This window comes from Mustela lutreola, chromosome 2, assembly GCF_030435805.1.
Source record: "Mustela lutreola isolate mMusLut2 chromosome 2, mMusLut2.pri, whole genome shotgun sequence".
Taxonomy (NCBI): Eukaryota; Metazoa; Chordata; class Mammalia; order Carnivora; family Mustelidae; genus Mustela; species Mustela lutreola.
In genome coordinates, this window is record NC_081291.1 from 149,724,351 (window position 1) to 149,736,972 (window position 12,622).

The following is a 12,622-nucleotide window of genomic DNA, read 5'->3' on the forward strand; positions in this document are numbered from 1 at the left end:
TGTTGACTTTTTATTTGTAATCAGAGAAGCCTGGCAACGGAAAACTTTTCTTTCTGAGTTTACCAGAACTGAGCTGAAGTGGGAAACGTTATTTGCTTTGACGAAACAATTTACTTTTGTGCAACATTAAGCTGTGTCAATCAAGCAAACAAAGGAAGAAAGCATAAAATTGCCGGCTTCTGATTTCACCTCATTGCTTCTTAGGCTCCAAGAGGAAAAAAAATGAAGACTTTGTGGCTGGGTATTTTTCTATTTTTCTATAGTAACTCAGCCTGGGCAAAAGAGAAGCATTATTACATTGGAATTATTGAAACAACTTGGGACTATGCCCCTGACAGTGAGAAGAAACTTATTTCAGTTGACAAGTAAGTCACTATTTTTCTTGTTTGTTTGTTTAAGACCAAATTTATAAACTATCAATTAAAAAATAAAGGCAATAAGATAAAATATTTTATTAATTTGTAGTGTATAGAAACTTCAAAATGTGGACTGGAAATCCAGGAAACTTTAATAAATCTCTAAATTCCTGGGCATTTTTGGCTGGGGGAAAGTCTGCCTAACTCCTTTCTCCTCAGTCCTGAGGGGATCTCCGGGCACTTCTTCTTATCTCCTCTGGTTATTATTTTGTCTCTCATCAGGATTCAGTCTTATTTTCTGTTTATGCAAAAGTTTCTTAATTTAAATAATGGCAGTATAAAATGTTATGTTTATCATACCACTTATTGATTACTAGTAGGTAAGAATAAAATGTTTTTTAATCCTTTAAAACATCATTTATAGAAATCAAACACCGTTTTAACAAATATGGTGTTACTGTGCTCAGTACTTGTTGGATGACACCGGACATTTAATTCAATTTGTCTCTCTCAGCCTCAGCCTGCTAATCTGTAAAATGGGGATAAAAAATACCTCATAGGGTTCTTTGAAGAGTGGCTGCATATAAAGCTCTTAGTATAGTGCTTGGTCCATCACACAGGTACAAAACATGTGAGATATTTATAGTGATCCCCCCCCCTCAAAAAAAACCGTGTAACTTAAAGGTTTTCATGTTTTAGGTGAACCTTCCCCCCCTTATTTCAAGCAAAAGTCACCCTACAGAAATGCAAGAGTATCATTCTTGATGTTTTAATAATGGAAATTTATACTGAGGTCATCACTTTTAATGATGCTAATTAAATATTTATTACCATAACCAATGCTCACTACTTTTAAAAATGTATTGTAATGGTGACAAAGCACAAATGAACCCAATGACCATCAGGTCCTAAGATTATATCTTTAAAAATAGCTAAGCAAGTATACTAATTTTCATAATTGGTGTATAATCAATTTCATTGATTCTGTTGACAGGTATATGCTATTCTCATTCATTTTATGCATGTTTGAAATTTTTCACAATAAAAGATAATGCATAGCTGATGATAATATTTAATCATTATGTTATTAATTTAGTAATGTACGGTACGGTAAGAAAAGTTTCTGACCTAAAAATAACCGATTGCAAACAAAACTAATACACCTTTCAATAATTTCATTAAGTCTGGTTTTTAGGTAGTGGTTTCTTCTTGGGAATGTGACCTGATTTCATGACTTCACCAAACTATTTTGTATAGTGGCAGTATTTTCCCTGATTAAATACAATGTAAATTATATGCAGTTTCTATAGGGAAACAAAACACATTAAAAAAAAAAAAGTACTGCTATACTCCATGCTCCCACCCACCATTCTTCTGCTCTTATTCATGATCAAAAATCAAATCAGCTTCACTAGACATAAACTAAATGCAAAACATTGCCCCAAGCATACTTCCATAAAGAAGTCTGTGATTCCAGAAGTGAGGGAAGAGAGAGGGAGTTTATTGAGAATGGTGGGGGAGGGGGCTTGGGGGACAGAGAATTCCTTTGGTTTTAAATACTCTTGTGTCTCCTCTGTGCTTAGGGAAGTTGCACAACATAGGTCTGATAATCTGTGGCTTCAGCAACAGCCTAGAGTCATGTGAACTCTAAAGGGCACTGGTCACTCTGCCTGTGATCTTTTTTTAAAATAAATCTGAGCAGTGACTACTGAACAGAGCTTTAGCCATTTCACCAGTACTATACTAAACTTTTTGTAAAGATGAGTTTAGGTAACAATTTGTCTTTCCCTTCGTTGTCTCTGATTACCAGCATGTCCAGCAGTCTTTGTTCAGGCTGTCGGAACAAAATATCACAGACTGGGTAGCTTATTAACAACAGAAATCTATTTTTCTAGAGGCTGAGAAGTTCAAAGTCAAGGTACCAACAAGAGCTCTCTTCCTGGTTCATAGCCTTTTCATTGCATCCTCACATGGTGGAAGAAGCTAGGAATCTCTCTGGAACCTCTTTCATGAGACACTAATCTCATTTATGAGGGCTCCATTCTCATGACCTAGGCATATCACCAAAGGCCCCATCTCCTTATCCATCACATTGGAGGTGGCCCTAACCCTCCAGAACCTGTACGTATGAAGAGCTATCACTCTCATGGTCTATATGATATTCGATGGTACAGTTGACTTTAAAATAAGGTGATGACCCAGCAAAGGAAACAGTCAACAAAACTAAAAGGCAACCTATGAAATGGGGGAAGATATTTTCAAATGTCTTAGCAGATAAAGGGCTACTATCCAAAATCTGTAAGGGTCTTATCAAATTCAACACCCAAAACACAAAAAAATCCAATCAAGAAATGGGCAGAAGACATAAACAGACATTTCTTCAGAGAAGTCATACAAATAGTCAAGCAGACACGTGAAAAAATACATCACTCATCATCAGGGAAACACAAATCCAAACCACAATGAGATTCCACCTAACAACAGTCAGAATGGCTGAAATCAACAAGTTAGGAAACAACAGATGTTGGCAAGGATGGGGAGAAAAGGGAACCCTCTTAAACTGTTGGTGGGAATGCAAACTGCTACAGCCACTCTGGAAAACAGTATCGAGATTCCTCTAAAAGTTCAAAATAGAGCTACCTTATGAGCCAGCAATTGCACTACTAGATATTTATGCAAAGGATACAAACATAGTGATTCAGAGGGGGCACATGCACCCCAATGTTTATAGCAGCAATGTCCACAATAGCCAGACTATGGAAAGAGCCCAGATATCTATCGACAGAGGAATGGAGAAACTGGTGGTATTGTATATAATGGAATACCACTGAGCCATCAAAAAGAATAAAGTCTTGCCTTTTCCAATGTGGATGGAGCTAGAGGGTATTATGCTAAATGAAATAAGGCAGTCAGAGAAAGACAATACCATACATACCACTTCACTCATGTGGAATTTAAGAAAAAAAAAAAAAAACAGATGAACATAAGGGAAAGGAAGGAAAAATAAAATAAGATGAAAACAGAGAGGGAGGCAAGCCATCAGAGACTCTGAACTCTAGGAATCTAAAGGTTGCTGGAGGGGCAGTGGGTGTAGGGGTAACTGGGAGATTAAGAAGGACACTTGGGGGCGCCTGGGTGGCTCAGTGGGTTAAGCCGCTTCCTTCGGCTCAGGTCATGATCTCAGGGTCCTGGGATCGAGTCCCGCATTGGGCTCTCTGCTCAGCAGGGAGCCTGCTTCCCTATCTCTCTCTCTGCCTGCCTCTCTGCCTGCTTGTGATCTCTCTCTGTCAAATAAATAAATAAAAATCTTTACAAAAAAAAAAAGAAGGACACTTGATGTAATGAACCCTGGGTATTGTATGCAAATGATAAATCACTAAATTCTCTCCCTGAAAGTAATAATATAGTATATGTTAACTACATTTAATTTAAATAAATAAATAAGTAAATAAACAAGCAAATAAATAAATAAAACTAAATAAAAATAAAATAGGATAATGATCTGGGTGCACCTAATCTATACCAGAGAATACCTAGTGAAAGAAGAGAAAGAGAAGAGATTTGAGGTGATTCAAGAAAATACTGCTGACTTGCATTTGGAAGAGGTCACTTGAGAAGGAGTACAGTGGCTATGAGGAGCTGGGTCAGGTCCTCAGCTTACATCCAGCCTGGTTACATCCAGCCCGGAAGTGGGGGTGTCAATCCTACAACCGCAGTGAACTGAATTCTGTCAATAACCTGACTGAGTTTGGAAGTGGATTTCTCCAGCACCTCCAGATGAGAAAGCACCTTGATGTCAGCCTTGTGATAACCTGAGCAGAGAAGTCAGTCACGCTGTGCCAGACTTCCGACCCACGGAACTGTGATATAATCAGAGGGTGTTGTTTGAAGTTGCTATGTGATAATTTGTTATTTGGCAATAGAAAACTAATGTTCTGTGTCTCGACTGATGAAGCCAAGAATCCAGAAACTTTTCCCATATATTACCCACAGTTTAGTAATTATGCCTAAACATAAACCAAGACCACTCAAGTGCATTCTGAATTTATGGAAGGATGTAGCATTATTATTATCTTACTAAGGCAGTATAAAATTTTTTTTTAATTCCACTACCATTAAAAACTCACTTCTGAGTGTGAATCTACCAGAAACTGTATTGTTATAGGATTCTAGAAGCTGAGGGGATAAAAAAGAAGGAAGTGATTACTGACAGGGAGGTAGTATCTAGTGGTTGTAATGAGCAAAAAAGAGCCTGTTAAAATTGTCAACAGGAAGAACTACAATTAATGTGAATTATCTGGTTCAAAGATCAACTACAATGGATTCTTTTGACTGAATATCTGACTGGCAAACTTCCTGCAGGCTTCTAGTAACTAACTCTTGTCCCTAAGCTGTGCTCTTGAAATTAAATAGACATCTTCTAATGATCCTTTGATGTTCTTTTGGAGACAGAACATAATCAAATAGACCTCCCTCAGAATATCATATCATATGATATGAAATATTTCCCAATTTGGTTAAGTTAATTTTATTCAAAAAGAAAAGAAGGGAAACATATTTCACATATTGCTGTGTATATAAAAGAAATTCAAAATGTCAAAAACCCTGAAAATGTTATAACTTCTGATCAATTAGTTCAAAAGCAGTGTTTGCCTCCCCCAAATCTCTGGGTACAAAGAGTGAATCCCAAGGCTTAGGCCATGCTCCTCCTGTATCAGGAGGGGATTAAGACAGGGGAACTTCCATGCAACAAAGGCATTCCGACAAAACCCACTGCATTTTATTGAAATGGGATGTGACATGTTCTCACGTGTTTCAGAGTCACGCTCAGAAAATACAAATACACAGTGTATTTGAGTGAAGCCCGAAGAATTTAAGGGCCTTCGTAAAATGTGAATCAAGAGGGCATTTTAGAACACGGATTAGAATCTGAATTTAAATATCAGGACCGATCTCCTACCACTAGGAGACACTGGAGAAAGTTTACCCTCAGACCTGGATGGGCTTGTGTAAGACTGAGTGTGCCAGGGCCTGCTGGGGCAACCAGAGAGGAACTCCATCTCTGCACCGTGAGCCGTGCTTTCACTGTGTGCCTCACGGAAATCGTACTCTAGTGAACCTTCTCACGAGAGCCCCGACTGGATGAATCTGCTTTTAATCTCAGTAGCCTGCAGTGCCTCAGAATTTTGCTGTTGTTAAAACATCTGCTTATGAGAACTCCCCCGTTCATGCTAATGCTGCAGTGTTAGAGGGAGAATTCACCCCCTCTGTCCTGCCGTTTTCCCATGCATTTTGATGTTCTCGAAATCCCTCTGAGCCTTCCTGAATTCGTTTTTCTATTTTATTCTAATGAAATGGAAACTCAAACAATTAGAAAATGAAAACAATTAGGAGAAACTCAGCAAAAGAGGTCACTTCTTTGTTTTCTAACGCCCAGGGTGGCGCCCTTCCCATCAAAAAGGGTTCATTTCTCAGTGAGCGATTTGAGAATCCTGCAGTTCCTGCAATCTGGGAGATAGGGCGTCGTCATTTTACAGTGACATACTCTTCGTCGTCAGAGTCCTCTGGTCAACCCAAGGCATGGTGCTCTGCTGTTTTCCGCACCTGCTGCTGCTGCCGGAACTCAGCCCCTGGAGCCCCAAGCAGCTCCGCTCACTGGATCCCATTCTCAGAAGTATTCAGATGTCCTCATGCAACTATACCGCTGGCCTGGCCACTACCATGGTAGGTTCTGGAAACAGAGCCTGCACCTTTCTGTCTCGCCTTCCCAAGAAATCCCACTGCATCTGGGATTAGGCAGCTCTCTTCCCCTTCACTTTGGAGTCTTCAATATTCAGGTTACCCACGGCCCAGTGCTGAATGCCTGCAACACAACACACCGGGGTGTTTCTTAATAACTTTGAATGCCTGAGCCCCTGCCCAGATGCGTACCATCAGAAACAATGGCGCTGGGGCTCAGGAGTTTGCCTTGCATTAAGGTCTTCAGTAGATCCCCAGGCACATTAAAACTTAAGGAATATCAGGCTGCGGGGAGCCTGGGTGGCTCAGGGGGTTAAAACCTCTGCCTTCAGCTCAGGTCATGATTTTCAGGGTCCTGGGATGGAGCCCCGCATCCATGCTGTGCTCAGCAGGGAGCCTGCGTTCTCCTCTCTCTCTGCCTGCCTCTCTCTGCCTACTTGTGATCTCTGTCTGTCAAATAAATTTAAAAGAAAAAGAAAAAGAAATATTAGGCTGCAACCCTGGAATTTTGAACAACTAGGCCTTTAAACTCTGTAGCAACAGTAGTCCAGAGCTCCCAGACAAGCCCTCCTCTTCTCCTGAAGAAAAGAAGGAAACCTCTCTCTCACTCTCTCCGATGAGCTTACAGCTGTGGAAATAAGACGAAGTTTATTCTCCATTCAGACTTCCGGCGCCACGGGGGTTGAGTAGCAACCGTAAGAATCAAAGGTCACTGTGGTGAATGTTGGCAAGACACACACACACACACACACACACACACACACACACACTCATAGGAAGAAACACAAACCTCAGATCATTAGCTTGAGTGTTAGCGGTTTTTATTCTCCTGGAGGAGTTCCTGTTTGTGGCGGGGCTTGCCAAAGTCCAGGTTTTAAGTGCGTCCTCCTCAATGGGTAGCACTAATCACTCTCCCTGAGCAATCCCGAGCCTTCTGTTAAGGACAACGTAAGCATCACTTTAATGTTTGAATACCAAACTCACTTTCTTTTCCTTTGTTGTCTTTCTTTCTCCTCCTCTTCCTGCCCGGTTATAATTTAATTTGCTAATATTTTTAGAAGAGTTTTGAGCAACTATGAATCAGCCACTAAGCAGAATGTAAATATTCAGTGTTCAAGTATTTTCAGTAGCAAGGGATTAAAAGAACATAAGGGTAATTTGAATCCAAAGGTAATTTTAAAACCCACACATATTGCATGCATCAATGCTAATCTTGGTTTAGTGATGCTAAAAGAAATACAAATACAAATAAAACTAATTTAGCATCATAAATTTTATTTATATAGGAAAACAAAACATATGCATACACCAAAGTCTCAAATATCCAGATTAACTGCTTATAAACTCGTTTTTTTCTAGTAGCTGAAAGAGGTATACCGTGAGTAAACTCTCAACTGCTTTATCTTAATATTTCGCTTTAATTTTGTATTCTTTTTCATAACACCTCTGGGTTTTAACATAAAAATCCTGTAGAAAAATACTCTGGTAAGATATACCATATTTTATGGTGCCTTCACACATGATTCTCTGCTACACACCTGAGGTGGGACGCCTCACAGTTAAAATAACAGGATGAGTACCCTCTCTCCTCTCCATTTTTTGGGAAGCGTCCATACAACAATAGGCAAACATTTCATGTGATGTGGTTATTAATTTCTCTTTAATCACATGAGATGTTATAATTATAACGTTATCCCCTGAAATGATGGCTTCTGATAGAGTTGTCTTCTTTTCCTTTGCAGGGAGCATTCCGATGTCTATCTTCAAAATGGCCCAAATAGAGTTGGAAGGATCTATAAGAAGGCTCTTTATCTTCAGTACACAGACAAAACCTTTACAACGGTTTTAGAAAAACCCATCTGGCTAGGGTTTTTAGGCCCTATTATCAAAGCTGAAACTGGAGATAATGTTTATGTACACTTAAAAAACTTTGCCTCTAGACCCTACACTTTTCATCCTCACGGAATAACTTACCGTAAGGAACATGAGGGTAAGTTCAGCTCATACTCTAGCTGGAATTTCCTCTAGCTTCTCTGTAGGAGCACTTTTTTAACTTGTAAATTATGGTTTCCCCTCTGGGATAAGACCTATCACTGTGTCATTTAGCTTTAAGCGATTTTATTAACAAGTATTTTGGTTCATCATAATAAGGCTGTTTCCCTCGATTGCGCTTGCATTTTCAAGTGTGAACATAAGGGGACTTCTGGGCAGACTGATAGAATGAGTGAGTCAGTGAGAATGAGGACTTCCCTCCCAGTCAAAGAGAATGAGAGAACTAGGCAATGGGCATTAAGGCCTAGAAAAGGCAAACATCCAGAGGGAGGAAACAGGACTTGAAAGAGGGATTGTCTCACCTCTGAAGTTCCTATGTGTGAACATACTGTGGCCTTTGTCCCATACCGTTCTAACTTGGGATAAACTCATTTTTAGTACTCAATGATGGTAATGATGAGTGAAAGAGGTGGTGTTTTGTCGTGGATAAGAGCAAGGGCTCTGAAAGTAATAGACCAAGTTTCAAGTGCAGCTTTGACTTTTATTGGCTGAGTGATCTTAAGCAAGTTCTTAAATTCTCTTAAATTCTCTGTGCTTCAATGTCCTCATATATAAAATAGTGACAATAGTACATAATAATAACTCAATGAACATCAGATATTATCATAAGCAAAAATGCGGAGGCCATGCTAACTGAAATTACAAGGATTAAGTCTAGAAATGAAAATAAAATTAGATTTTTTTATTATTAATTTTCTTTTTTAAAGAGGTATTGCTTTAGAAGGTGATTATTTTGACCATATATCTTTGTTTGTTCTTCTGAAACAAACAAATATGTTCCTAACATGGAGGTTGACTGCTGTCTTATTTCTTTTTTTATGATTTAATGGTATATTAGGGCATTACTCATTTTTAAGTTATGGTAGTTATATTGTGTTGCTGTGAGAAGAAAAAAGAGCTCTTATCCTTTAGAGGTACATATTCAAGTATTTATGAATGAAATTATATGATGCCTGGAATTTGCTTTAGAATAATTCGATGGTGATGGAGATAAGAGTAGGTGAGGGTATAGGGATAAGGATTGGCCTTGAGTTATCATTGTTAAAGTTCAATTGACAGGTACGTGGAAGTTCATTATATTATTTTCTCGGCTTTTACATGTTTCTGGAAATTTCCAAAATTTAAAGTACAAAATTTTTAAAAATCTGTAGTCACTTCATGGGCATAAATTTGATATCATATAAGATGTTCCAAATTATAATAGAGAGTAGCCATTTTGCTCATGCTTCCATACCATGACCCCAAAGCAAAAGTCGTTCTTTAAATTGTAAACCAAAAGTCACTATTCTCTATTACTACTCCCTTAAGATTCAGTAAGTATAAAAAATAATAATGACCAAATTTTCTGTGAAGCTTCCAGACCCCTTAGTCATTAGCCTCTTACTCTGTGTCCAAACAGGACATCACCAGATACACAAGACGGCACATACTAGAAATTGTATAAATGTTTGCTGAAAAAATTAATGGAGCATCTATTCTCTCATTTAAGTTCAAATACATTCACATTGTAACTTTATTGCATATTGCTTCCCAGGGGCCATCTATCCTGACAACACGACAGATTTTCACAAAGCAGATGACAAAGTGTATCCAGGCGAGCAGTACACATACGTATTGGATGCCACCGAAGACCAGAGTCCTGGTGAGGAAGATAGCAATTGTGTGACCAGGATTTACCATTCCCACATTGATGCTCCAAAAGATATTGCCTCAGGACTCATCGGACCCTTAATAATCTGTAAAAAAGGTACTTTTTTTCATTGTTGATCACAATGTATGACCAAAAGGCAAGAGACGGGGCAGTTTGTTTTTTTTAACTATAAGTCAACTCTTCTGTGTTATGACTGAGTAGGTAAGGTTGAGTGTGTGTGTGGGGGGTGAATCCAGAAAAAAAGGAAAGAAACAGCAAGACAGGAAAAAAAGAAGGGATAAATGGAACAAGCATTCACACACATTGCTAAACAGTAAGAAACATGCTTTCCTGGAAGATAGGTTTTGCTCTATGTAATTTCCAACAGTGATGTTGAAGAGATGTATGACTTTACTGAAAGTGACCCCCTTAGCAGCACTCCGTGGTGATAGTTCTATAGCTATCTGTACTGTGTTGGTCAATACAGGATCACAGTATCTATTTCTAGCATCATGACAAAGATGACATAATTCAGTAGCTTGAAACCTAATTCTTACTGGGATAATGAGTTACCTGAAAAGACTTACTGTCTCAGCTTATGGGACCAGAACATATACACACAACTTTAAATTCCAACCTTTACATCTGCCAAAGAGTATTGAATAATTATGTGGTCAGTGGATATTCAGATATATGAGGATCTCCATGCCCTGGACACTGACCATAAAATTTCCTGGTGTTTTCATGTTTGTAAAACAGAAGTGACTAATCCAGATTTGTGCTTTATAAGAAAAATAAATCTTTAAAGCTATAAATCACTTGCTAAAAATACATGTTAAAGATTAACTTCTACTAAAATAGTAATTTTCACTTCAGATTCTCTGGATAATGAAAAAGAAAAAAATATTGACCAAGAATTTGTGGTGATGTTTTCTGTGGTGGATGAAAATCTCAGCTGGTACCTAGATGACAACATTAAAAACTATTGCTCTGAACCAGAGAAAGTTGACAAAGATGATGAAGACTTCCAGGAGAGTAACAGGATGTATTGTAAGATTATAGAAGATGTTTTAATTTTGGTCTTATTTTTCTTGATCTATTAGGTCTGCTAGGTTTATCCTTCACATGAATAGGTAGTGTGCTTCTTTATTTTTTTTTTTTTAACATTTTTACTTATTTACTTGTCAGAGAGAGAGAGAGAGAACACAAGCAGGGGAAGCCGCAGGCAGAGAGAGAAGCAGACTGCCTGTTGAGCAAGCAGCCTGATGCTTGGGATCCAAGCAGGCTGGATCCCAAGACCCTAGGATCATGACCTGGGATAATGAGTTACCTGAAAAGACTTACTTACTTACTTACTTACTTACTTACATGAAGAGAGATGCTTAACAAATTGAGCCACCCGGGCATCACTAAGTTGTGTGTTTCTAGTATGGCCTTGATAAAAAGGCATATTAAATGTGCAACTTTATATTCAGCTAGATCAAATCAAAACTCTGTGCCTAGTAAAACTGGATACACCAAATTATTCCCAAACTAATAAGTAGAAAACATCATCAATTATGGTTTAATGTATATGCATTTTATACTTATTTATATATTTGTTTAACCTCCAAACTCATCCCAAAAATTATTTGAGGCAGCCTAAAATTATTAAACTAAATGCTTAAAATTATACTTATATCATAAAGCATTGAACTGTATTTAGGAAAATAGTTCAAACCACTACTTCTACAAGGTATTTCTTTTACTCATACATTTTTCATCTGCATCATTTTTCTTCTAACTTTTAATTCACTTTATTTCTTCTAGAAATGCTTTGTTTATTGCCTACGTTTCTCCTTAGCTCTTAATTGTGCCCCCAGACACAAAATAATGAGCTTAGTAAAGTTTTCTATCACTCAGAATTTGCATTAAAAAAATCACGTCTCTTAACATCAACTAGACCAAGAAGTATAGATTTTGTTTGTGTTTAGCTTCTTCAAAATAATCTTTACTCAAATCGGTAATACAAAAAATAACTACCAAAGCAGAAAAATAACTGCCTAACAAAGTACAGAATTTTTTCACCAACTTTTGCTTATTTCTGGCTGGAAGGCCCTCTTTCTATACTTCAATCCTGCCTCTGTTCTGCAGTAATCAAAAATAGAAAAAGATACTCAAACATCTAGTTTGGGTCAGTCTGGTTGTACCGCTGTTGTATAATTCATGGTGCTACTGAGAAGCAATTTTCACCGTACTTCTAGGACCACCGAGTTTGAATAGTGATCCTAAATTTCTTCAAAAGGCTTTACATCACCCTGCCTTTGGACTTAGGGCTTTGTGGCTCTGGTACTGGTGCCTACAATCCTTCCCCTGCATTTCTTCTTTCCTCCTCCACATCTCTTCTAATTTTTTCTGCCAATCTTTTAAAAAAAGAAAAGAAAAGAAAAAAGCTTTCCTCGTGTTATTACAGAAGTAATTCATATTCACTGTAGAAAATTGGCAGAGTTCTGATAGGCAGAAAGAAAACATTAAAGCCATTCATATTACCCCTGTCAATATGATACATGATTGATTACTAAATAAGCTTCAGTCTTTTAAAAAATTTATGTGTAGACATTTTGTATGTGTATGAATATAAACACATATTTGTATTTATAAATACACATATTAATGAGGATAGCTCCTAACGGAGAAAGAAAACAGGTTTCATCTTCAGTGTTATGTTCATCTACTAATGCTGTGTTGACAAAATTCCTGAGGCTGAATTCAGGTCTAAAATAAGAGCGCTGTGATTTATTAGTGATGTCTGATGTGGGTACAGGAGGGAGGAATAGCAACAGGATATATGTCATGTATTTTCCAT

General features: G+C 37.9%; 1 protein-coding gene across 6 annotated transcripts in view; it reads left to right on the top strand.

The window, feature by feature from the left end:
* Positions 1-12,622, top strand: part of CP (ceruloplasmin) — a 56,962-nt gene continuing 44,340 nt past the window's right edge. For 2 of the 6 annotated variants that reach the window (XM_059163808.1, XM_059163809.1), the window contains exons 1-4: positions 1-365; positions 7,838-8,085; positions 9,682-9,894; positions 10,654-10,827. In XM_059163808.1, coding sequence (XP_059019791.1) covers positions 223-365; positions 7,838-8,085; positions 9,682-9,894; positions 10,654-10,827 — 778 coding nt within the window. In that variant the 5' untranslated portion in view covers positions 1-222. The remainder of the gene's footprint in view (positions 366-7,837; positions 8,086-9,681; positions 9,895-10,653; positions 10,828-12,622) is intronic. The other 4 variants (XR_009351085.1, XM_059163812.1, XM_059163810.1 and 1 more) reach the window with 3 other exon arrangements.